The 27037-nt window shown below is 42.0% G+C and overlaps 1 protein-coding gene across 1 annotated transcript; it reads left to right on the top strand.

Annotated features, from left to right (window-relative positions):
• The first annotated feature begins 847 nt into the window (after window positions 1–847).
• On the top strand, window positions 848–26262 carry LOC109428031 (importin subunit alpha-3). The gene is made up of 5 exons (XM_029864844.2): window positions 848–1307; window positions 22242–23126; window positions 23189–23515; window positions 23576–23752; window positions 23843–26262. Exons 1-5 carry the CDS (start codon window positions 1239–1241, stop codon window positions 23942–23944), a joined length of 1560 nt encoding a protein of 519 aa, XP_029720704.1. The 5' UTR covers window positions 848–1238; the 3' UTR covers window positions 23945–26262.
• The last annotated feature ends 775 nt before the right edge of the window (window positions 26263–27037 follow it).

The raw sequence follows: 27037 nt of genomic DNA on the forward strand, positions 1-27037 counted from the left end.
ATTGGGTTGTTTAGTGAATAAAATATTGCTATTTTCTATAGCCTAATCGAAAGAGCTCATTTTTCTGAGCATAACGTGATTTTATTGAATTCCAATACCTTTGTTTTATTGGTTAAATTAACAAAACAAGTTTAATTTTCGTGGATAGAATGACAGTTCAATCGATAAAGTGACAGTTCGACCCGAACAAAAAAATTTCCCCATACAAATTTTAAATGCATTTTAAAAATAGTTCCCGGACTCCAAAAATTATGAAATTTTGGATTTCGAATATTTTTTGGGCGGAGAATCCGATTATGAAATAATCCGGATACCCCTAAAGAATCCAATTGTCACAATTTTTGGAACGCGATGAGATACGTATACATAGTATCTAGCCGTGTGCAAAATTTCAAGTCAATTGGTTTGGAATTGACTGAGTTATAGCGAAGAGTGCTCAAAATACCGGCCGCTGCCCAAGTGGTTCGCTACCCTAGTTTTTTCATGTTTTTGTGTTTTTCTTCCCCGGAACGTTATATGTAAATAAACAACATTTTTCTTATTACCATGACCACTAAATTGGCGGTCTCAGCATTGCTTCGATGAAAATGGGCGGAGCAATCTGACATTCAAAGCGTGGCGTCGGAATCACCAGTATTGGGCGAATTTACTGGGGGAACGACTGGCGTCACAAAAAATTCGCCAGTTTCGTATTGATTGTTGGTACAACTCTGGTACGCGGGACGTTTTGCATCAGTGTATCACACCGAAGTTTGCGTTTCAACGTTTCCGCTCATGTGCGATGTTTTGCTGCATGGGCCAAACGCAAACTTGCGATTTTTGACAGCAGAACTGTCACATTTGACAGCTCGTCAGACAGACAGAAAACTTCTCGTCGCGAGCACGACGGAGCACCATCAGCGAAAGGCGAGCAACAGCAGCAGCAGAACAAAACGTGAAAAACGGAAAAATCTTCGCAGTGCAGCATCGCGGAAAGTGATTCGATTCGTGTTCGATTTCCACGGCGTCCGATAGAGTGTCCGAGTGCGTGGGAAGTGACGCTTTTCCGGGAAACAGTGCGGGCGGATTGAAATTTTGTGGGGTTTTCCTGCTGCGGAAAAGGATTCTTTTTCGCTTGACGAGGAAGACGACGTCTGTCGAGAGGAGGAAGAGCTGGTCATCAATCGCGCATACACACACACATACACCGACGCATTTCTCAGTCGAGCCGAGGAGAGCAGCAGCAAATTGAACGAAAAATGGCGTCGATAGATTCGCAGGCGAAAAACCGAATGCAGGGTTTCAAAAACAAAGGAAAAGACCAGGAGGTAAGTGATTCGGGATGAGTGCACAACGGGTAGTTCCGTCGGGGGTAGTTCTGGATGGTGTACCCAAGGGGAATCCCGGGGAAGTGCGTTTTGTTTTTGTCGATTTTTTCGAGGGGGTGGAACTCGCTAGAACCTTTGCGAGCGTTCCGTTCTTGTGATTCCTTGTTACGGAAGAAAATTAGGAGTTGGAAAACAACTAGGCCATTGCGCGGTGATTTGCGAAAAATTGTTTCATCCTTCCGGTTGCTATAATAGTGAACACCGTCAAAAATCAGCAATAAAAAGAGTGATTTGAAGTTTTTTCCTTGATCATCTTTTTCACGAACACTCGGAAGAAGTAGGGTAGAAGCTTCAGTTTTGGCCAGCCCGGAGTTTTGGCCATAGTGCGGTATTGAGCCTGTTGCGATCTAAATAGGCGTAAATTTATTTTTTGCTAGTAGATCCTAATACAATATGATGATTACAGCTGTGAAAACCACACGTTTTGATTAAAAACTGGAAGAAAAAAATATATTTCCTTAAAAAATCTGCTCCCATATATCTATTTTGGCCAGGGTGCTTCTAATTTGGCCACTCCCATAAGAATTACACGTGATTGGCCAAAATAGAAACCAAACTTAAGAATATGGCCAAAACTGCGGCAGAGCTTCTATTTTGGCCAGTGCCATTTTTAATACAAAAATCAAGTATTGGCATGATTTCTGCATTTTTCCTTCAAAATATAGATTGAAACCTTTCTTTTGACGCATTGGTTGTTTTCATAGGATTATTGGTTATTTTTATAAAAATGATTTCCCTTAGACTGGCCAAAACCGGTGCCCGCACCCTAGGCGCAGATGAATCAACGCACGCAATAGAATGTCGTGTGAGTATGAGTTTGTGGGGTCGACACGACGGTCATCCAGCAACATGAAAGGAACGGAGGAAGACCTTGATCCGACTGACTTCGCGAAATATCTACACTGTGTGGCATATCGACCTTTCATTCTAGATTGATGGATATTGTGTTTGATTTTGACTTCATTTGAGCTGACGCTGGTTATTCTAATCAAAATATCGTCGTGCTGCGTAATATATAGCTCCCGTTCCATCTCGTATTTTGATTCTAAATTTCAGTATTCACTCGCATGCAAAGACTATAGTGACCGTATTCACGAATATTCCAGCTCCTCTGGCGTATACTAAAGTGTTGCTACCGAAAGATTCGAAGTTCATTCCTTCTGTCCAACCAATATAATAATATTGTTTTTGATGGTCTTCTTCTTGTTCTATATGGCTCTACGTTCTCACTGGGACTTGACCTGCCTCGCTTCAACAGTGTACTTTGAGCACTTTCACAGTTATTATTTGAAGGGCTTTTTTTGCCTGCCATTGCATGAATTTGTATATTGTGAGGCAAGGACAATGATACACTATGCCCAGGGAGTCTAGAAAATTTTCCCGACCGGAACGGGAATCGAACCCACCGTCTCCGGATTGGCGATCCAATCCCTTAACCACTAAGCTAACTGGAGACCCCATTGATAGTTCTTATTGATGTCTTAAATGGTGCATCCTACTATCAAGGTGCTCCTTTACAAAACCGTTTTCCGGCCTACGGTGGCGTATGGGTTTCCTGCTTGGTTCGACTGTGCACAGTGCCACCGGAACAAAATAAAAGTCAAGCAAAACCGCCTTTTAAAGATGATGCTGGATTTGCCCCCCTTCCACCCGACCGATGAGGTTCACAAGCTTGCCGGTGTGGAACGGTTCGACGACTGGCTCCAGAGGCTGGTTCCTAAATTCCTGCAAAGCTGCTCTTCCTCTTCGAATCCTCTCTTGCAAGATCTGGCCGTATAGTATTGTGATATTAGTTTTAAGCTTTCTTCTCTGTCCCATTTTCCTATAAGTATGTTCGAAGGTTTTTTGTATGTATTTTACTTCCCTGTCGATTTCTGTAAAGTCTCTGATAAACTTTAAATGTAGCTTTGTTTGATGTTATTGCTGTAAGGAATTCCGTGTCACAATGTATATAAGAACCAATACAACATGTTAGTTTACAAAATAAAATAAATAAAAAAAAACCCTTAACCACTAGGCTAACTGCAGACCCCCTGTATTCGATGGCCATAGGTTCCGAAAAAAGATAAATCATATAGGGGAACTTACGTATTTTCGGCAGTTTTGTTCTCTTCGCCATGGTTTTTTTTTTTAATCGTACTGAACTCAGAATTGGCCTCAAATCCTTCTCAACCAAGCTGAGTTAAAAAACTTCAGGCAATTCGGCCCACAAAAACCCCCCATGACGAAGAGAACAAACCTGCCGATAATACCCTTGGTTCTCCTACGACAATTACCAGTGTACCAGTGTACCAGTAGCCGCTCGTGATCCAATAGCCGCTCACCGCCATGAAAATGATGTTTATTGGCATAAATATATACCATTGTCTTCATCCGTATATAATTCGGCACGCATATTTTAAATATCCGCGGAAAAAAGATTGTATTTTTACAGGGAACCTTGTTTTCTCCGTTCGTGAGCGGCTATTGGAACACGAGCGGCTACTGGTACATTGAGGGTAATTATTAATTAAATTATTCCGATCCATACGCAATGTTTGGTCTACATCAGCGTTTCTCAAACTACGTGTCGCGAGCCACTAGTGGGTCGCGTCGCGATTTGAGTTTTGCTGAATCGCGAAGGTTTGGGCCTGAGGTGATAGCTGATCAGTAGACTGGCTCAAATACATGTCGAAAAGTTTTACGGGGCATCTCGAGGATTGTGCCTTTGGGCATAGAACAGATGTATATCTTCGAACAAATTTGAAGTTTTGAAGCGGAAGTCGTGAAATTATCACTTGGAGAACTAGATTGGAATGAATTTTTCATGGGAAAATAAAAAATCATTCAAGCGTGCTACGCCGTCTCCCTATGTTCGCTGTAGGCAAAAGCTTGTCTTCCACCACCAGGTTCGCTAGTGTTCAGCTATCAAACGAGCAGTGCTTTTCGTGACGAAGATTCACCCCGTGCTTTGGGTGGGAAGAATTACCAGTGAAAGTTCAGCGGTTAAAATATGTGCAAATGACGAATTTTGTATGGAGTTTTAAGATCAAATACATGAGAATTCACGTTCAATGGATCATTGAAGCCGACTTTTCCGCTACTCATCGCATCAAAACAAAAGCGCCACCGTATATGGACGGTAACACAGTGACAGCAGTCCAGTTACGTCAAACACACAAGGCTACGGTGGCGCTATCTGTTCATTTCATAGCGCCTGTTTTAGTTATTTTAGTGATCCATTTGGCTCAGAATGCAATAGATAACTACCATCTAATATTCTAAGGCCTCAAGTACCGTAAATCGGGGTCAAATTGATCTCCGGGTCGAAATTGATCAGACGATTTTCCATTAGATAAAACATACTTCAAATAGTTCCCAAGCAAATATCGTTTAGTATCGGTTCCCAACTGCACGATAGTTGAAAGGTAATTATTTAAAATATGCTAAACTTAACCGAAAAACGTATGATCAATTTCGACCCGAAGATCAATTTGACCCCGGTTTACGGTACCTACACAGGGTCAAATATTTGACAAGGCAATAACTAAAGAAACAACATCTGTTGGACATTATTAAAAATTCGATCGAGTCAAACCAAATGTTTGAGCACCGATTTATTTTTGGACAAATATTTAATCCTATGTGTTCAATGAGGTACAGATACAGGTGGCGCAGATAAACATTGCAAACCACTGGTTGTCTCTTTTGTTCTCCCGCTGATCAAATGCAACTCAATTAGTGACGTCACTAATTGAGTTGCATTTGATCAGCGGTAGAATAAAAGAGACAATCAGTGGTTTGCAATGTTTATCTGCGCCACATGTATCTGTACCTCATTGCTATGTGTTCACCTTACCTTTCCGGTCACTAAGGCACTAAGGGCCGATTTCTTCACCTCGGCTTAACCGGTAAGCCAGGCTTACCCATACAGTTAAACCTGGCTTAACGCTTAAGCCAGGGTGAAGAAATCGCCCCTAAGACACAAGGACTAAGGTCTGAGTGTCCTCTGCTGTACTTAGGAGTCGTCTCCACTATACTCGGTCCATGGCTATACGTTTCCAGTTCCGCACTCTGCAAATGGTCCACATATCGTCCGCCACTTGTTCGACCCACCCAGCTCGCTGCGCACCACGTCTTCTTGTACCGGTCGGATGACTCTCGGGAACCATTTTAGTCGGATTGCTATTCGACATCCTGATGACGTGACCCGCCCACCGTAGCCTCCCGATTTTTGCGGTGTGAACGAGGGTTGATTCTCTCAGCAGCTGATGCAGCTCGTGGTACATTCGCCTTCTCCAAGTCCCGTCTTCCATCTGCACTACGCCGTAGATAGTACGCAACATCTTCCGATCGAAAACTCCAAGAGCGCGTTGATCCTCTGCACGTAGAGTCCATGTTTCGTGCAAATAGAGGACTACCGGTCAAATCAGCGTTTTGTTGATACGGCGAACTTTGTTCGATCGTAGAGTTTTGCGAAGTCCAAAGTACACTGAATTTCCTGTCTTCAATGCGTTTCTAAATTTCGCTGCTCGTGTAGTCATTGTCGGCGATCACCAGTGAGCCCAAATACACGAATTCTTCAACCGCCTCGATTTCATCACCGTCAATAGAAATTCGGGGTGGCGGGTGTGGTGATTCCTCCCTGGAGCCCTTTGCCATCATGTACATCTTCAACATATTATTGACTAATCCGATTTGCCTGGCTTCACTCTTTAGTCGGATGTACGTTTCCGCCATCGTCTCAAATTTATGCGCTATAATATCAAAATCATCAGCGAAACCAAGCAGCTGAACGAACTTCGCGAAAATCGTCCCACTCGTGTTTATTCCCGCTCTTCTTATTACACCTTCTAACGCAATGTTGAACAACAAGCACAAAAGACCATCATCTTGCCGTAACCCTCTGCGAGATTCGAAGGGACTCGAGAGTGTCCCTGATACTCGAACTACGCACATCACTCGATCCATCGTCGCCTTGATCAATCGTATCAGTTTATCCGGGAATCCGTATTCGTGCATAATCTGCCTCTCGATCGATTGTATCATACACCGATTTGAAATCGATGAACAAGTCGCCCCCTTAATGCTAGAACTAGGTAACTCGTTTTTGGAAGTGCGGATAAAAATTGCTGGTAAAACTAATCCTGGTATAAAACAAACACTTTGTTGGTCTTAAAAGATGATTCATTATGTGTATTCGTAGTTCCAATTGACAAACTTTTGTTAATTGTGAAGTATGTTCAGATATAAACAAAACTATCGAAATTTCGCAAAACCAGTTACCTAGTTCTAGCATTAAGGGGGCGAAGTGATGTGTGGGAACGTTGTATTCGCGGCATTTCTGCAACACCTGGCGGATGGCGAACATCTGGTCCGTTGTAGCGCGTTCACCCATAAATCCCACGAACTCTCTTGCAATCGGTGATAGACGGCGGCATAAAATTTGTGAGAGTATTTATCTTGTAGGCAGCGCGGTAGTTCCCGCAATCCAACTTGTCGCCCTTTTTGTAGATGAGCGATTCCAAGCAACAGCATCAAAATTAAGGAAATTTTTAAAATCATGATTTTCTATTGAACTGAAACTTTGCACAGTTTTTCAGTTCCATCTAAATTGCCATTTTTCGATATCAAATTTTTATTTTGAATCACGACTAACTTTTCAAAAGGGTGTATGTGAAAATGGTTCAAAAATATTCAAAAATCTGCACAGCCAAAATGGTTTGTTCGATTGCTATGAATTTTTCAGCAAAGTTAGATAACTAAATGGTGATTCCTAAGAAAATATACACTGTGAAAAAAAAAATCTTTTTTAACATTAAAAAATATCATTTTTGTTACAAAAACTCAAATATCTCAAAACCCTATCTTTTTACCAACGTGTTTTTTTAAGAGAAGACGGTCCATTGTATTAGCAATCTGCCATAAAAATTTGGTGATGGTAAACTAATAAACAAAAAAGTTATAACATTTCAAACATTTCACAATTTTTACATTTGGTAAATATTTTTTTCTGTGTAAATTATTTCGGTCAAAAATCGCAGTTTGATGCTGATTTTATTGTTCAGCAAAGTTAGATAACTAAATAGTGATTCCTAAGAAAATATACACCGTGAAAAAAAAAATCTTTTTTAACATTAAAAAATATAATTTTTATCACAAAAACTCAAATATCTCAAAAGCTTATCTTTTTACCAACGTAATTTTTTTTAGGGAAAACGGTCCATTGTATTAGCAATATACCATAAAAATTTGGTGATGATAAACTAATACACAAAAAAGTTATGACAATTCAAACATTTCGCAATTTTTACATTTAGTAATGTTTTTTTTAGTGTAAATTATTTCGACCGGAAATCGCAGTTTGATACTGATTTTATTGTTAATGGCATTGCGTGAGTAAAACAAGCTGTTTTTATTATGTATTATGTATACTATATGTACAGTAATGTTCCGATTTTATCACGCCCTCCGCGCATTAGTCGTTTATTCATTATAATTTGCTGTTACATTTGAGGACACGTGTTTTCCCTCTTCTTCAAGATGAATGTTGAAAGCGTGTTTTGCAACGTTAAAATCATTGAAATGGGTATAGATGTTGAAGAATATTTCAAAGCATTTATGAAAAGAGGCGTGATTAAATTGTTTAAACAGATATCACTGATGGTACGGTGGCATGACTCTCTGCACTTAGCACTTCTGGCAATTTTTCAGTTGTTGTCGTTTACGAACTTCCTGCGCCCTGCTTTACCGATGATAGTCAGATGGCTCGTTTGTCAAAGTCCAGACGGCAGGACGTGCAAATGCGTAAATTTGTATTCAATTTGGGCATAACCAGTCTCTTTCAGTTTATCTATAGTGGTTTCTGCTTTTAATGGTGTTGCGTGTACGTACACGTTGCATTACACGAACACTACCTGAGTTACTGGTTGAAAATAGTAAACAAAAATCAGCTGTTCCCGGCAAAATCAAATGGGAATATTTTCAACCAGTAGATTTGCATTAGTGTTAGTGACGCCGCGCTGCGAAACCACTATGGTGCTTTCGGTGAGATTTCGTAACTCTTTTGAACATTTTTTTTCATCAAACGGTCTACAAGAGAGCGTTGAGTTGAAGACCTTTGAGAAAACAACTGTTCATGTTGTTCGTTAGATTATAATAAACAAAATCACTTATTAGTTTTAACTGACTAGTTTGGTGTTGTTTGCTTGGCTGAAGAAAAAAATAACTATAAAATTTTTAATATCCATAGCGGTAGTATTTTTTTGCTTTTTCGTGAGCATTGTCATGGTATGTATACAGACAAACAAACGTAACACTGACGAAATTTTCATTGACCACGCCTTTAACGATCATTTTGAATCTTGCTTGTGGCTTTCATAACCAGAAGAGCGCCCATCGCTTTTCTTTGCGTTTGACGTTTCACACTAGCGCCTTCTGATGACGATATTGCACAACGCAATGTTTCGTGAAACATTTCCACCAGGTGGTGGTAGTGTGAACTGGGCGATGGATTTTCACGAACATTGTTCTAAGCGTTTCGTCTGTTTGTCTGTGGTATGTACCTCTCATGCATTTGTTGTTGTTGAAGTTACTCGCATTCTTCCGATCATAAAGTCTGTTCTCTAAGAGGTATTTTTTTTTTTTTGCAGATAAACTAGACGTATACGCGTATATAAAACTTTTATTATACAGCTTTTGTCTTAAAAATAAGTTTAATTCCATTTTTCTTATAATCAACAGCTTTTCAAAACTATAGCGCTGTTTGCAGTTCAGAAGGAATTTTTCGGCCTATCTTGATGCATGGGAAATTCCTTGCCTGAATCGCCCAAGAAACCGTTTTTCTTCGATCACAGTACGCAGTTGCGAAGAAATGACAGTTCAAATGGCAGTCACAGTGGAAAGTTTCTGCCAGGAATCGGTCAAGAAATTTCTTGAGCGATTCCTTTCAAACACCAAACTAGGCTTATCAAGGGATTTTTTCATCAGTCACGTACAATAAAAAGTATGACACTCTCAATATTTTTTATCACAACACTGGATCGCGTCTAACTTTCAAATAGATACTATAGTAATTATGAATAATCAAACAAAAATATCATGAAAACAACTTGTTTAATTCAGGCGGTAGCCTTTACAATAAAATCAGCATCAAAATATAATTCACGAAATAATTTACACAGAAAAAAAAAATTTTTGTTAGTAAATGTAAAAATTGTGAAATGTTTGAAATGTCATAACTTTTTTGTTTATCAGTTTACCATCACCAAAATTTTATGGTAGATAGCTGATATAATGGGCTTTTTTCCCTAAAAAATTGACGTTGGTAAAAAGATAGGGTTTTGAGATATTTGAGTTTTAGTGACAAAGATCATATTTTTTTGAAGTAAAATTAGAAATTTTTTACAGTGTATATTTTCTAAGGAATCATCATTTAGTTATCTAACTTTGCTGAAAAATTCATAACAATCGAACAATCCGTTTTTGCTGTACAGCTTTTAGAATATTTTTGAACTATTTTCGCATACACCCTTTTGAAAAGTTAGTCGTGAGTGAATATGAAGGTTTAATATAAAAAAATGGTGATTTAGATGAAGTTGAAAAACTGGGTAAAATTTCAGATATTTTTGAAATGGTCGCTCAGGATCGACTGACATGACTCTGTGGAATTCCTCAGATGGGACACACGATACCTTCCATCCATTCCTCCTCCTCCCAAATCTTGGTAATGGCCCAGTGTAGTGCTCACACCAATGCTTCTCTACCGTATTTTTGAAGCTCGCTTGATAGTTGATCTGCTCCAGCGGCTTTGTTGTTTAACAACCGGCCAACCTCCTCCTCAATCTCTTGGAGGTCACGGGCTGGAAGTCTTTCGTCCTATGCACATTAGAGTGGGTCATCGTTTATATGGAAAAATGAAAAATTCAATGGTATCCCATCAGATCAAAACTTTTTTGATCCTATTTCAGGACCCAAATAAGTGTGCAAAATTTGGACACGATCGGTTGCGTCTACGATTTGCGCATCGCGTTTGAAGTTTGTATGGGGTTTTACATGGGAAAACACACTTTTTTGCATTTCTTTCATAACAAGCTCGAATTTTTCTAAAACCATGTAACTGATAATGTGAATGCATAGCCTAGGGTGTCCTGAAAAACTTTGTCGAAGACCGCGAGGTGATCTGATGCTTATGAAAAAAGTTATAGCGTTGGCATTGCTTGACGAAACAGCATGATTTTGTTGCTATTGTTATTCCTTTACATGTTAAAACATAAACACATGCATGTGGTTCGTTGGTTATAACTATTTTCACAAGCATTGGATCGCTTTGCGGTCTTCAACAAAGCTCTTCAGAACATCCTAGGCTATCATTTTACAGTATCGGTTAAAAAGTTTCAGACAAACTTTTCCAACTTATAGCTAAAATGCAAAAAAGTATGTTTTCCCATACAAAATCCCATACAAATTTCAATTGCAATGCGCAAAGTGTAGACGCAACCGATCGTGCTCAAATTTTGCACAGATACTCAGGACCTGAAACGGAACCAAAAAAGCTTTGATCTGAGAAAACGGTTCCGATGACCCACTCTAATGCACATACTCCTAGATCTGTTACCACGCCACCTTCGGTGCTTGCAACGTCGCCAGGCCATTGCGGTGCTCATCGTAATGCTGTCGCCACCTCTGCACCATCTCACACTCGCTCGTGGGAAGATTCCCATGATTGTCTCGGCACATGTCGGCATTGCTCTCGGCACTAAGCCTCTGCGCGAGTGGTTCGGCTTCTCGTAGGACTTCCGTGTGTTCTTAGCGCGATACAGGTCTTTCATCGCTTCGCGATCTCGTTCTTCCTGCTGGCGCTTTTTCCTGTCTATAACGTGCCTCATTCGCTCTCGTCCGCATTCTCGATCATGCTGCATTCTTCTCGTTTTCCAACTGTTCATATTCGCCGTCGTACCAGTCGTTTCTGCGATTCGCAGTCGCCTAGTGCTGCAGCCGAGGTTACTACCTATGGCGAATCGGATGTCCCTCCAGCCATCTCCGAGTGTAGCTAATCTTCCATTGGTAACGCCACTGCTAGCTCCTGCGCGTAGTCTTGAGCCACTTCTACGTTACGCAGTTGCTCGATGTTGAGCCGTGCCGTTCGACTTCGACGCGTGGTAATAACTGTCGAAAATTTTGAGCGCATGCATACCAGGGGACTGTTATGGTCTTCTTGTTTTCTTACCCCGCATTAAAATTATGCTGCTGTGTTGAGAGATAGGTTGTCAGCTTGAGCCCTACGCTTGAGCCGCTGTTATGCTGGCTACGAAAACATTGCATTGGTGGGATAGGGATGCCAATTCCTTGATGCATACAGCGACTAAGTAGTGATCCGAATCTATATTCGCACTGCGGTATGTGCGGACATTAGTTGTATCCGAGAAGAATTTACTGTCGATATAGAACGTGGTCGATGTGGTTTTCTGTTTGATGGTTGGGTGATCTCTAGGTGACTTTGTGGATATCTTTGCGGGGGAACAAGGTGCTTCGGACTACCATAACACGAGATGCTGCAAAGTTTACGCATCGCTGGCCGTTATCATTCGATACGGCGTGCAGGCTGTTTCGTCCGATTACCGGTCTGTACATTTCCTCCCTTCCTACCTGCGCGTTCATGTCGCCGACAACGATTTTCACGTCACGCGGCGAGCAACCATCATATGTTTGCTCTAACTGCGCGTTGAACGCTTCTTTCTCGTCATCAGGTATTTCTTCGTGTGGGCAGTGAACGTTGATGATGCTGTAGTTGAAGAAACGGCTCTTCATTCTTAACATGCACATCCTTGCATTGATCGGCTGCCACCCGATCACACGTTGTCGCATCTTGCCCAACACTATACATCCTGTTCCCAGTTCATTGGTGGTGCCACAGCTTTGGTAGAAGGTAGCCGCTCAATATCCGCTTTTCCACACTTTCTGTCCAGCCAACAAAGTTCCTGCAACGCAACGATGTTGAAGTTGCGGGGATGTAATTAGTTCTAGATTATCCTCTCACATCCTGGGAAACCAACCTTGCAATTCCATTTTGCAAGTTTCCAATCGAGGTCCTCTTTTCATCATGTGGGTCTTTGCCGATTGTATCGAGTCGTATTTTCTCCTATGTTATTCGTAATGGGGATTTGACGGGTGGCTTAATGGGCCTACGCCAACACTCCTGTCTCGCCGGAGGGCCATTGTGCCAGTTCTGATTATTTAGCGTCACAGCTAACGCTGATGGGGCTACCACCTTGGAGCTAGCTCGGAGTGATGCAGCATTTGTTACTCAGCCGCTTGATGCGAGAACACTCGCTGTTTGAGCCGCAGGTCCTTGGTGAACAGACGCTCGGGTCGTACCTCCACAATCTAGCTGAAGTCAGAAGGACATCAGTGTCCATGCTGCACTACCAGCTAAGCACACAACTCTTAACTGGCGGGCTTTGTCATCGCTTGACCCATGGAAGCATGAGGTAGAAACTTGTGAGGAACAGAGCTATGTTGAACGCTCTCCTTTTGCACCGTTTTGCAGCCCTTCGTCGTGTGTCACGTCTTGGGATTTGGCTTCTGGAATGCGTTGTGGGCGAAACAGTCATATTATGAAAGTTTATAGTTAAATTTCAAAGCTAACGCGTGCATTAAAAATACACATTGTTGACGTCAATGAGTCTCGACATTTTGGACGAAAATGACTACTTTTTATAAATAATAGGGGAACCAACATATTTTGGACACAGCAACGAGCCAATATTTTTTGGACACTTACGGCAAAAACAAATGAAAGTGTCCAAAATATATTGGCGTAACGCAGTGTCCAAAATACGTTGATTCCCCTGTACTGCCCCACTCGCATAACAATTCCGTTTTAAAAAAAGTAGGAATTGAGAAAACGGCATTAAAGTTTGAAAACTTCTTTCCATATCCCTTTCGTGACGGAGCGCAAAAAAGTGAAATCTCCATACAAATGGCTCAACTTGGCTCTCCAGAACTCTAAGATTTCCCAACAAAACAACAATTATTTTACCTCATTTGAAAGAACTACTCTTTATCTTTCGATTTCTAGCTTTGACTACCTAGATAAATTGGAAATAAAAAATATGCGACAGATAAAACTTTTTCATGTTTTACGGTTTTTGTCCACTTTTTGTTTACCTTGTTGTGGTAAATCTCACAGGCAACGTAAACAAAAGTTTGTTTACACACAAACAAGTATAAGTAATGAGCCTCTGCACGAATCTGGCGTACTGCTCACTCCCACAGAAAATTTAAAAACAGCGCGCACAGTAAAAGTCAAATTTGACTTTTACTGTGCGCGCTGTTTTCAAATGTTCTGTGGGAGTGAGCAGGACAGGGCAAATTCGTGCAGAGGCTCATGGCTGAATTATAGAAACAGTTTACAGTAGACGTTCGATAACTGCAACATGTTTACGTTTCAGTTAGCGAACAAAATTCGATAACTGCAACGTCAGATGGGCGTCAACCCATCAATTGACGTTAAATGAACGAAAAATTCATTCGACTGTTCATTTGGGCTGACTTGGCGCACCGTTTTGACGAATAGCGGTGCGATAACTGCAAATTTGTTGCACTTACCGGACTTGCAGTTAAAAAGCATTGCAGTTAAACCGTTTGCACCGACCGAACGTCTACTGTACATCAATAAAACAAAGTCTAAATAGATGAAAAAAATATGCAAAACTGTTACCGCTCAACAGCACAATTGTGCTGGTTCGTCACGAAAGGGATATAAAACTTCGAAAAATTGCCAAATTTTGAAAAGTATATCGATCATCTCGAAATTTTCACTGATTGCTTTGCACATTTTTTTTTGCTAGCTTTCTAGCTGCACTCTGAATAGAGTTGAAACCTCTACACTAGACCCGAAGATAGAAAAGAGTACGTAATCTTTCAGAAGCAGTTTACCAGCCGTACGGGGCTGTCCATAAACCACGTGGTCATGAGGGGGGGGGGGGGGGGGGTTCGGCCAATGATCATTTTGTATGGACTAATAAAAATTTTTGTATGGACGAATGACCACGCGGGTGGGGGGGGGGGGGGGGTGGTTGAAAAGTCCCAAAAAAATGACCACGTGGTTTATGGACAGCCCCTACGCGGAAAATGATATCCATTAAGACACTGTTGCAGACTGACTCAAAAAGTTACGGTAGAAGATTGGAAAGTTTTCAACTGGTCAGTCAGTCAGAATGTAGTGTTATGGTCACACGGTTTGTGTTTGTCTTCTTGTTTGATTTTGTGGTATGGTTCCGTTCAATATGTGTTTCCCCTCGTTAAGTCAGTTGTAGTCTGTTTTTTTTTTTTTCATCGAATCAATCGAACCCCGTATGCTAAAATCTAGTCAATCCTGTGTCAAATTGATTTCTTGATTTCTCTAATCGTTTTCTACTTCTCTGTGTTCATCTCTTGTGTCCTTAAATTGTCATCGGTCCAAAACCCACAGAAACATGTAACTGAATTTCTGTTGGTGTCATAATACCAGCTAAGAGATAAACAAAAATAAGCCAGTCAGTTGATTGCAATAAAATTAAAAAAAAAATAAAGATTGCTTGCCAACTATTATGTATTCATCTCCCTACAAATACTATGAAAAATATTCAAATTCGTTCAATTGTCCTATCGGTCCTAACTAGATAAACCATGTCATTTTCTCAAGCGTAGCCTAGAAATGTCAACCTAGTCATACACAAGTAACGTTGTTCAGTTAATAAAAAGCAGTCAGTTTTTGTCCAAAATGTCACGTCGAACGCATTGATGTCAACAATGCGTTTAAGTGTTCGCACGTTAGCTTCGAATCTATTAGCACAATTAAGTGCTGCAAATCTCCTTCCCATTAATTCTTCGGTCGATTTTAATTGCTTTATTTAAAGAAAATATGACCAACTAACATTCTAAAAATTCGAAAAAACGACTATGACATTAATAAATTACTAATCAAAATCAACCGAGAAACGTGGAAAATAGAGCCCAAACAACATTTTGAAATCAGCTGGCTGTAAAAGGTTCCAAAACCTGTCACAAATCCAACAATACTTTTATTAGGATTTGTAACGGTCATCAAAACCTTCTTAAATCCAACCGACTTGGAACTATTGCTTGGGAATAGACTCTAATGAGCCCTGGCGGATCCTCCATGTTTATCGAGCATGTCTGATGCATATGATCAGGCATACTCCATCTGCAGCAGCCGGTTCGTGATGAACCGTTGGAGGCGCATTAAAGTGTTAAAAAGGTGATATGTTTCACTAAAGAACACTACATTACAATAATCAAAATGAAACTCCTTCACTTTAATACCGCCAACCCCTGCGAACTTGGCCAGAGCTGATTGCTTTGCACATGAATACATAACTGTGAAAAATATTACAGTCACTACCTACACAGTTGTTCAGTTTTGTGATACATAATACAAAAATCCATGATGGGACTGTTATAAGAGTACTTTAAATATGGGACGCTTATGACTTAGTATTTTTTCACACATTGACATAAAAATTCGTAATTTGTATTATGGTTTTTGGAAGTACATCGAAAATAGGTCTGTGTCATTTGGCATAAAGTCATTTGGCATAAGGTCATTTGGCAGAATGGACACTTGGCATAATAAAGAAGGGTGCATTTCGATAATGCCAAATGTCCATTATGCCAAATGACCGTTATGCCAAGTGACCTTATGCCAAATGACTTTATGCCGTTTTTGGAAGTACATCGAAAATGATGACTATTCATAACGTTAACTCAAAAGTGATGAAATGTCGAATGGGACTGTTATGTTAGCGGGGGCAGTATAATGCAACAATAGATCATTGAAGCTAACTTTTCTAGCAGTTACTGCAAAAGAGCTACCGTTTAAGGGCTTCAACATTGTGGCAGCAGTCGAGTTATGTCAAACGCACGGGTCTATCTTGTTTGGCAAAAAGTCAATTGGCGTAATAGTCGTTCGGCATAATGTTCGTATGTCGTTTGGCATACTGATCATTTCGTATAATTTTTAATGTGAAGCTGAAAATGGTCAACCCTACAATCCGTGTGTGCCAACAAGCCCCTGCATAAGGTGGGGGGGGGGGGGGGTGGTGGTTGGTGTTCGGGTGTTAAATCCTCCCCATTACCGACGCTCCATACACTAGGCGCCCCTCCGCCTTTTGCCGAAATTGAAAAAAAAAAACCCCTCCCTTGGCGCCTCTGCACGGGCCTGTGTGCCCGGGCTTAAGTTTGGCTTGTTTATGTATGAGCAAAACATCGAAGCTGTAGCTTTATTATCGGTTTTTGACAGTGTATACGAGTTTTTTTAATTTGTTTGTGATTATCGTCCGATCGTTTGGTGAATATTTTTTGTCGATTCGTTAAAGTCTAGTGTGAATCTAGTGTTTCTTGCCACTAAAAAGTGGTTTAAAATATCGCAAGTTATATAAATAACAAAGTGAATTGACTGCGGCATCATCACCTCGAACGAGTTGCGTGCAATTTTTTCACCGAACAACTGCTTGCTGTTAGCTGTGCTCGTGTTCTGCCGGTTTCATACCCATAAGGCGTTTGCTTCTGTTCAACGCTTCGCAATACGTTCTATCGTTTCTGTTGCAACGCACTGGCCGGAGATGGCTTGCAAAACCTGCACAAAAGTAGTTTCCGACAAGGAAGGTGTAATCTGCCGTGGTCCTTGCAAAAGTTCTTATCACATCCTTTGCGTCGGATTGGATGTGTCCTATGAGGTATTAGAAGCTAACAAGAAAAACCTATTCTGGATGTGCGATGGCTGCGCTGATATGTTCTCCAGCGAACAATCCGCGCCGATGTCCTCTCACGATAACGCGAACGAAGACGTGACACTGCAATCTCTGAAGGATGACATTTCCGGGTTGAAAGAGGTCGTTTATGCTCTCTCAACCAAGCTTGAGTCTAAACCACTGACTCCTTCTCTAAAGGCTCCTCGACGAAAGGCTCTTGATTCATTTCCGATTCCGAATACACCTAAACGGATACGCGACGACGGCATGGGAACTCAATTCAAAGCAAAAACGTCAAATATGCGTGGATCTAAAACCGCATCCGAACTCGTGAAAACGGTTGCACCGCCAGAAGAGATGCTATGGATCTATCTGTCAGCTTTTCATCCCAGCACAACAGAAAGTGACATCGCGAAGCTTGTGAAAGAGTGTATCGATTTAGGAACGGACACAGAACCGAAGGTTGTGAAGCTTGTCCCGAAAGATAAGGACCCAGGAACGCTGACGTTTGTTACTTTCAAAGTTGGTGTGAGCAAAAAGCTTAAGGAAGTAGCACTATCACAAGACACGTGGCCTGAAAACATCTTCTTTCGTGAATTTGACAACTATTTAAACAACAATCGCCGAGTCATCAGGATCGCCTCGAACAACAGCCAGCCTGGAGGGAGTGGCCAATAGTATCATCAACCTCCGTCGCTGATGTGACCATCCCAGAACGCACTGCCTGTAGCACCAAGGAAGCCCCTAGTCCTCCCGACCCAGTCGTGCTTCCTGATTGTTCCTGCCGTCGTAGTCGTTCTGGACCTGTGGTCGAGGAAGGTGTCGGGGTCTTCCAACCATCTATTGCAGGCAAGTATTCGATTAGCAATGAACTTCTGTTGCTTGATAGAGTTTCGATTTCCAGCACACTACAGGCGCAAGACACGACTGCTGCTTTCAACCAAGTCGCCCAATTTTCACCATCATCTTCAACTGCTGCTGTCATCCCAGAACGCACTGCCTGTAGCACCATGGAAGCCCCTAATCCTCCCGACTCAGTCGAGCTCCCTGAGTGTTCCTGCCGTCGTAGCCGTTCTGGACCTGTGGTCGAGGAAGGTGTCGGGGTCTTCCAACCACTTATTTCAGGCAAGTTTTTTATTTGAAAATGAACTTCCACTGCTTGATAGCATCTTGAGTTCCAGGACAACGTTAGCACACAACGCAACCATCAATGATGACCAACGCACTAGCAACACAAATCAACTGCACTCACCATTTTCGACCGACTCGTGGCCCGCTTTTTTCATCCCAGAACGCACCGCCTGCAGTATTATGGAAGCCCCTAATCCTCCCGACCCAGTCGCGTTTCCCGATCGTTCGTGCCGCCAAAGTCGTTCTGGACCTGTGGCCGAGGAAGGTGTCGGGGTCTTCCAACAACCCAATACAGGCGAGTACCCATCAAGCAATAATATTTCGTACCTCGAATGCTCTCCGGCTTCTAGGTTCTTGACTGAGGATGTCGAATCCGCTCCCCATTCAACCGCTGAGAATGTGGCATCAACGTCTAGTACCCCAATGCAGTCAACTCGCAATGCAGTCAACAGCTCGAACTTAACCGTTTATTACCAGAACGTACGGGGCCTGCGCTCAAAGATCGATAGTGTGTTCCTCGCCATTTCCTCGTGCCACTACGATGTCATCGTTTTTACTGAGACATGGCTCTCGGATGAAATTTTCTCAACGCAGATCTTTGGGAACGGGTACTCAGTCTACCGAAACGACCGCAATGCCCGCAATAGTCGCAAAACTCGTGGTGGTGGTGTCCTCATAGCCGTCGCGCGTCACATAAATAGTTCAGTCGACCCATCTCCCATCGCTGACTCTCTTGAACAACTTTGGGTTAAGTTGAAGCTTGCGGATTGTTCAGTAAGCATTGGCGTTATCTACCTACCACCGGATCTCCGAGCAAATCAGCTTTGTGTGGACAGCCACATTGAGTCAATTGGAGCTGTTCTTGCGCATCTTCAATTTAATGACCACGCTATTCTGCTCGGTGACTACAACCAGTCGGGACTTGTTTGGAACTTGCAGGCAGATGCTCTTCCGGAAGTGGATGTTTTGCTGTCCCGTGTTTCTCCCGTTTGTGCTTCCCTTCTGGATGGATTCAACCTCCATGGATTGACGCAAATCAACTCTATACTAAACGAAAACAGACGTTTGCTAGATCTTGCTCTGGTAAATGAAATCACGCTGGAAGGCTATACATTGTCTGAGATTGTTGATCCCCTTTCCATACTGGACACGAATCACCCTCCATTTGTAGTCGAACTGTCTCTTTCGGTACCCGAAGTCGATGTAGCGATTGATATTCCTGGCTTGGACTTTCGCAGAGCAAACTTTGCAGGTATAGTTGAAGCACTTCAGGACGTAGATTGGTCCATCATGGGTTCCGCTACTGACGTCGATGATGCAGTACAGTTGTTTTCCAATGAACTGTACAGTGTCATGCAAGAACATATACCGATACGCAGACCACCTCCGAAACCTCCATGGGGAAACGCATATCTGCGACGGCTAAAGCAAGTAAGGTCTAAAATGCTTCGCAGATACTGCAGATATCGATGCCCGGAAAATAAGTTCCAGTTCAACCGAGCCAGTAACAATTATCGAGTCTACAGCCGTTTCCTTTACAAACGATATACGCTACGTACACAGAGCAATCTGCGCAGGAATCCCCAGCAGTTCTGGAGTTTCGTCAACTCCAAACGTAAAGAACAAGGTTTACCTGTTGAGATGTTTTACGGAAATGTAGTCGGTAGCACTGCGAGAGAAAAATGTAATCTCTTTGCATCACATTTCCAAAGCGCGTTCAATAACTTTGTCTCTTCTTCCGCTCAAATCGACCGTGCGTGTAGAAACACGCCAAGCAATGTTTGCTCTTTGAGTCAATTGCAAATCACGCCTGAGCAAGTTCAGACGGCAATATTGAAACTGAAGACGTCTTACACTAGCCCTGACGGAATTCCATCGTGTGTTTTTAAGAAGTGTAGTGATATCCTGGTTCATCCATTGGCGTGGATATTTAACGCCTCATTACGGCAGAGCAAGTTTCCAACTGGCTGGAAGTCTTCCATAATGTTTCCAGTACACAAAAAGAATGACAAGCAGAATATTGAAAATTACCGCGGAATAACATCGTTGTGTGCGTGCTCGAAGATCTTTGAAATCGTGATGAATAATGTGTTGTTCACTTCTTGCAAACATTACATCTCTGTGGACCAACACGGATTCTATCCCAGAAGATCCACTTCCACAAATCTCGTTCAGTTCACCTCTTTTTGCCTGCGGCACATGGACTCCGGAATGCAGGTCGATACTGTATATACAGACTTGAAATCTGCCTTTGATCGCGTAGACCACGGGATATTGCTTGCACGGCTGAGGAAACTGGGTCTTTCTGACGATCTCGTTCGCTGGTTGAAATCATATCTAACAGATCGAAGGCTCGTCGTCAAAATCGGACTGGAAACATCGGAACCATTTTCGAACTTGTCTGGAGTTCCACAAGGCAGCAATTTGGGACCATTACTGTTTTCCGTATTCCTAAACGATCTATCCAGCGTGCTTCCACCAGGAATACGTCTGTTTTTCGCAGACGACGTAAAGCTATACATGCTGATTCGATGCCTCCAAGATTGTGCACAACTACAGCTGTCAATTCAGTCCTTCGTCGAGTGGTGTACTACTAACTTACTGACGGTGAGTCTTCAAAAGTGCCAAGTTATATCCTTCCATCGCAAACGAACACCAATTACATATGCGTATGTCATCGCCGATCAACCACTGGCACGTGTGACTGAGGTACGTGATTTAGGCGTGATTCTGGACGCTGCGATCTCCTTCCGAACGCACTATAACGATATAATCTCCAGAGCAAACAGGCAGCTCGGGTTCATGTTCAGAATAGCCGACGAATTCCGTGACCCTCTATGTTTACGATCACTGTACTGTGCATTGGTCCGATCCATTCTTGAATCGAATGTTGTTGTATGGTGTCCGTATCAGTCCACCTGGATTTCTAGAATTGAAACGGTACAACGAAAATTTGTGAGATACGCCCTCCGTAATCTACCATGGCGGGACCGCATCAATCTCCCAAGCTACGAAGACCGCTGCAGATTGCTCGGGATCGAAACTCTTGAGCAGAGAAGGAAGCACACTCAAGCTGTTTTCGTGGCAAAAATTCTGTTGGGCGAGTTGGACTGTCCTGAACTTTTGAACCTAGTCAACATCTATGCTCCAACGCGAGTGCTTCGTCAACGCGACTTTTTGATACTCGAGTCGAGAAACACAGGTTATGGATCGCATGAACCAATCCGGTTCATGTCGGAGATATTCAACCGTGAGTACGAGCTGTTCGATTTCAACACTTCTGCCAGCGCATTCAAACGAAGGCTCCAGGAAAGTCATCGATAGTGAAGAAACTGGTCAAACGCTGCACAATGCGCAACTGGCTTTGTATGTGTGTGAGTTTTTGTATTATTTGTAATGGTTTTAGATATTTATTGTTTGTGGTTTTTAATTATCTAGTTCTTAAGCCCTCTTGTATATATGTATAGTAATATTGTAAACCTGTAAAAGATGTAGGGTTTTTATGCCTTTTTGAGTGAGCCGAGTGATGTGGGCAACTCAAAAAGGCTTTTCCCTGCCAGGCTTCATTAAGGCTTAATGCCCGATGAAGGATTATAAATAAAAATGAAAATGAAAAAAATGAAACAGACTAGGAACGCGTTACTTTCGAACACCGATACTAAGTACTCACCCAAGGTATAGGAAGTTCAAGAATGATAGCATTTAGGCCTTTCTAGACTCATGCCAACGTTCTCGCATTCGAAACCTTAGCTTTCCAGAATGAGAAAAAGTTCGATAGATTCAATGATTGGGGACTCGTCTAAAATCGTAGTAGCACTTATAGGCCTTTCTAGACTCAAAATTATCCTCCAAAAGGGAATGAGTATTGTTTTAAAGTCATCAATTTGACCCCGATTTACGGTACTAATATGTAAATGTAATATCAATCGCGTTCGGAAGTACCTATCTACGGGTTTCCTTATACAACCTTCGAATAATATCTTAATGTCTATCTTTTGTCCATTTCCAGGAAATGCGAAGGCGCCGTAATGAGGTCACCGTAGAGCTGCGCAAAAACAAACGCGAAGAAACCATCCTTAAGCGTCGCAACGTTCCGCAGACGACGGCCGAATCGACAGACGAAGACGACTACACTTCGCCGTCCAATCTGAGCAAACTGGTCGAGAAAGCCGGAAACAGCGCCGACAAAGACGAACAGTTGGCTGCCGTTCAGGCGGCACGACGGTTGCTCTCATCGGATCGGAATCCTCCGATCGATTCCTTGATACAGAGCGGAATCCTGCCGATTCTGGTGGGTTGCCTCGAACGGGACGACAATCAGCTGTTACAGTTCGAAGCTGCTTGGGCACTGACAAATATTGCTTCGGGAACGTCAGCACAGACCAACCAGGTTGTGCGCGCCGGAGCAGTTCCGCTCTTCCTGCGTTTGCTCGGATCGCCTGCTGCCAATGTCTGTGAACAGGCCGTCTGGGCTCTGGGCAACATCATCGGCGATGGTCCCTGTCTTCGAGATTACGTCATCAAACTGGGAGTCGTCCAGCCACTTTTATCGTTCATCAAGCCAGAAATTCCGATTCCGTTCCTGCGCAATGTCACCTGGGTGATCGTGAACCTGTGTCGCAACAAGGACCCACCGCCACCGGTGGACACAATCCTGGAGATTCTTCCAGCGCTGAATATGCTGATCCACCATACCGACATCAACATCCTCGTGGACACCGTGTGGGCTCTGAGTTATCTCACCGACGGAGGCAACGAACAGATCCAGCTGGTCATCGATAGCGGCGTCGTTCCGAAGCTAATCCCCCTGCTGTCACACGTCGAGGTCAAAGTGCAGACAGCAGCACTTCGAGCTGTTGGAAATATTGTTACCGGTTCAGATGATCAGACACAGGTATGAGACGGTCTTTTCAAATCTCAAATTTAAGTTAAGCCTAATATTCCGATTATTTCCAGGTTGTGCTCAATTGCGATGCTCTGTCTCACTTCCCGGCGTTGCTGAGTCATCCAAAGGACAAAATCCGCAAGGAAGCAGTTTGGTTCCTGTCGAATATAACCGCCGGAAACCAGGCGCAAGTGCAGGCCGTCATCGATGCCGGACTTCTGCCCAAGATCATCGAGAACCTGAGCAAGGGTGAATTCCAAACGCAGAAGGAAGCGGCCTGGGCGATCAGCAACCTGACCATCAGCGGCAATCGCGATCAGGTGGCGCAACTCATCCGGGACGGTGCGATTCCACCGTTCTGCGACCTGCTGACGTGCAAGGACACGCAAGTTATCAATGTAAGCGAACGACGACTTTTGAGAAAGGGAAAAAACTAATTTTTGCTTTTTGCCTCACAGGTCATTCTGGACGGTATCAACAACATGCTGAAGCTGGCCGGCCCACACACCGAAGAGATCGCCAACATGATCGAAGAGTGCGACGGTGTGTCCAAGATTGAGGTCTTGCAGAACCACGAAAACATTGAAATCTATAAGCTGGCGTACGATATTATCGAGCAGTTCTTCTCGGACGACGTAAGTATCCCAGAAATTGTCTGGTTTATCATTGTTTAACATGATGTAATATCAATTTGCTGTAAAACTGTTTTCTCTCTATTTTTGCAGACCGATGAAGCTGTGCTGGACGAGCTGAGACCTACGGCGGATGAGAACGCGTTCCAGTTCAACCAAAACGCAAATGTGCCCAGAGATGGATTCAACTTCTAAGGCAAGTTATGTATAGTAAGCACACGTACACACAGAAACTGTAAGCAAGAAGGAAATCAACCTATATCTTCCTGAAAACGTCAAAAAGAAGCAAAATTCACACAATCCCCCATTTACACACGTTGGTAAAACCACAAAGACGCGCGTGCGTGCAGGATCTTTCAAAAGTCTCACACATCGTTTTTTAGAAGGTAAAAGGAAAACATCGGATCAGTTGGTTCCCCCGCAGTCAGTAAAACCGAAGCTATGTAGTAGCTATTACTAGTGTTTTCACACATACACACACACCCTCAAACACTCCCGCACGTGGAAACAGCTAAAGAAAGCAACGCCTAGTTGAACAAGCGGAAAAAAGGCAGGCATATAAAAGCTTGGAAACTATTACTAGTTTTCACTTAGGATTTTCTTCAAATCTTACTAATGGATATCTATTTATTATATTAAAGGAGAAGAAGAGTTCAAGCAAACCAACAAATCAGAAAACACAAACGAATCATGCTGAAAGGACAGTTTAGGAAGGACTAACTGACGAAAACGAAACAGCAATGCCATCATCAGTCATACACACATACTCACTCACGAACGTACATACACACGAACACACACACAAGACGCTTAAGCAGGAAAATAACTCATACAAACACACGACATTATTGTTTTTTATAACAATTTTTCATTAGGTTCTTTTTGATAGTAATCAAAAGAAGAAATGTAAACAACGTTAACTAGCTCCATTACCTCCTTATCTTCTTCGACGATCGAGGCTCTCTCTTTTTTTAGGGAAGCGTTTTTTTTTTGTTCTGTGTCACCATTTTTAAACAATTGTTAGTGTTTATTAGTTCTTTTTTATAAAATAGAAGGCACCTTTCCTACATATTTAAAAAAGGGTATCAATCATCAGTAAGTAGTTTACGCCTTGCTCTCGAAGAAGCGAAGGAGGCAACATGGAGATAAATTTGCTTGGATACGAGGAGAATCTCCACTGTGTTTCTCCCAAAAAAAAAAGCGTAGTTAAAAGTGGTGCTGTGTGATGACAAAAGTCATAAAATCGCAGTCACTCACACCAACAAAGATAGCAGAATGAAACTGAAACATACAAAAGAATCAACGGAAGCATTAGGGAAATGTTGCTTTTAAATCCATTTAGCAAATCGAAAATGGACGGAGAACTATTTTTTCCATGTAAAAAGGCATATTTTTATATTGTAAACACATTATATTGATCGAAATAAACCAATGGACTGTAATTTAGTTATTTTGTTGGGTGTTGCTGGCTCCTAGGCATTTGTTTCGCAATGAAAACCAGGAGCAGCGAAACGTAAGGAAATTTTGATCTTAAGTTAGTCCCTCCCGAAAAGGAAAACCAACAAATTCGAAGGGACAAAGCGTCTGAAGAAGAGTCAGCAGAGAAACTTCTCATATTTTTCCGAGCCATGATAGGCTTTTCCTTTTGATTTAATTTAAGCTTTAATTGTATAACAAATAAACGAATATAATGTGAAGTATAGGAACGCAAGACTCCTAATTAGTGAAAATGAGGGTCGCACGGTTGATTTTTTTGCCCACCGTGCACCCTCGAGAATCAAAGCCACAAATATTAACAAAACACAAACGATAAAGATAAACTATCAATTGTGCGGGTGCTTAAAACTGTAAGTGCTGCCCAATGAAATTGGGCCAGTTGCACCCGTGGAAATTTTTGTAACTATTTTCACACTCTCAGAACCAGTTGTAGGTTGCCAGTCCCTTGCGCGGGTAGCAGTGGATGATGATCACACGTGCGTGACACAACACGACACTTTAGGATGTTTTAACAAATTTTCGTTCTCTCGCACGCTGGCAGTAGGCCACGTTGCGCGCGATATGCGGGCAAAAGTCGAAGCAAGCCAAGAATACAGAGATTGCCTTTTGGAAGATGGAGAACTAGATGAACGCAACGCACTTACCTTCCGGTGCGCAAATGCACCGGAAAAGAAAATTACAAAAGAAGGAAAAGAAAATTGCGGCCAATAAAAAAAAACGAAATTGAGCTGAAGCAAGTTTAATTTTCAAACAACATACACACAGACTTGATAGGGGAAAGAACGCAAATTAACTTTTTTTTTGAAACGGGAAAAACCACAGGTTATTACTACATTACCATTTTTCCTCTAATGTTTTAAGCCTGGAAAACAAACGAAGAACGAACATGAACAGAAAACAAAAGCAGAATACAAACACACAGACACTCACCAACATTACAGAGGAAACAGATTTATTTTTTTGTCCTTTCTGGAAATTGACGAATAAAAGAGAAATCAACTGCAGAAAATAATGAACTGCGGGCATGTTTATTTATCCGAAAGTATCCATCATCTGGGTCTCCAGCTAGCCTAATGATTAAGGCCATGGATCGCCAATCCGGAGACGGCGGGTTCGATTCCCGTTCCGGTCGGGAAAATTTTCTCGACTCCCTGGGCATAGTGTATAATAGTATGGGACACGCTTGTACCGTGCCATGCCCTAATACCGTGTGCCTCCTAATACCGTGTATTTGACAAAAAACTCAAATATTTTACTAAGTGTATTATTTTTTTAACTAAGTAACTAATTCAATCATTAGCATATTAAACCTTCTTAAGTTAGGCGTAATAAATTTGGCACATATTTACAAAAACAAGCAATTAAAAATATTCACAAAATGTGAGTGCGAAGTACCAATACACGGTATTAGGGCATGGTTCCTTTTGTGTTCCAAATACCGTGTTTCGGCTAAAACTGCAAGCTGAAAATATTATTGATACTTTTTTACTTTATGAATCTATTGTACAAACCTCTAGGCAACGTTTAACGCACAGATTCTTTTAAGTATGAACTTAGTATGATTGATATAGTGATGATTCAAAGGACCACCAATGTACGCGGGTCACATACACGGTATTAGGCACAATGCTATGTTTTACCATTTTGTTTTTAACAATGGTTTAAACATTTGGAATATTATTAATTATATTTATTATACATAATATACAGAATAACCAATAATATAGCGTTTGAAAAATCAAGAAACACGAATAATTGATTTTTACAGGGCTCTTTGAAGTGAAGAGCATT

Source organism: Aedes albopictus, chromosome 3 (genome assembly GCF_035046485.1).
Source record: "Aedes albopictus strain Foshan chromosome 3, AalbF5, whole genome shotgun sequence".
In the NCBI taxonomy this organism is placed as follows: Eukaryota; Metazoa; Arthropoda; class Insecta; order Diptera; family Culicidae; genus Aedes; species Aedes albopictus.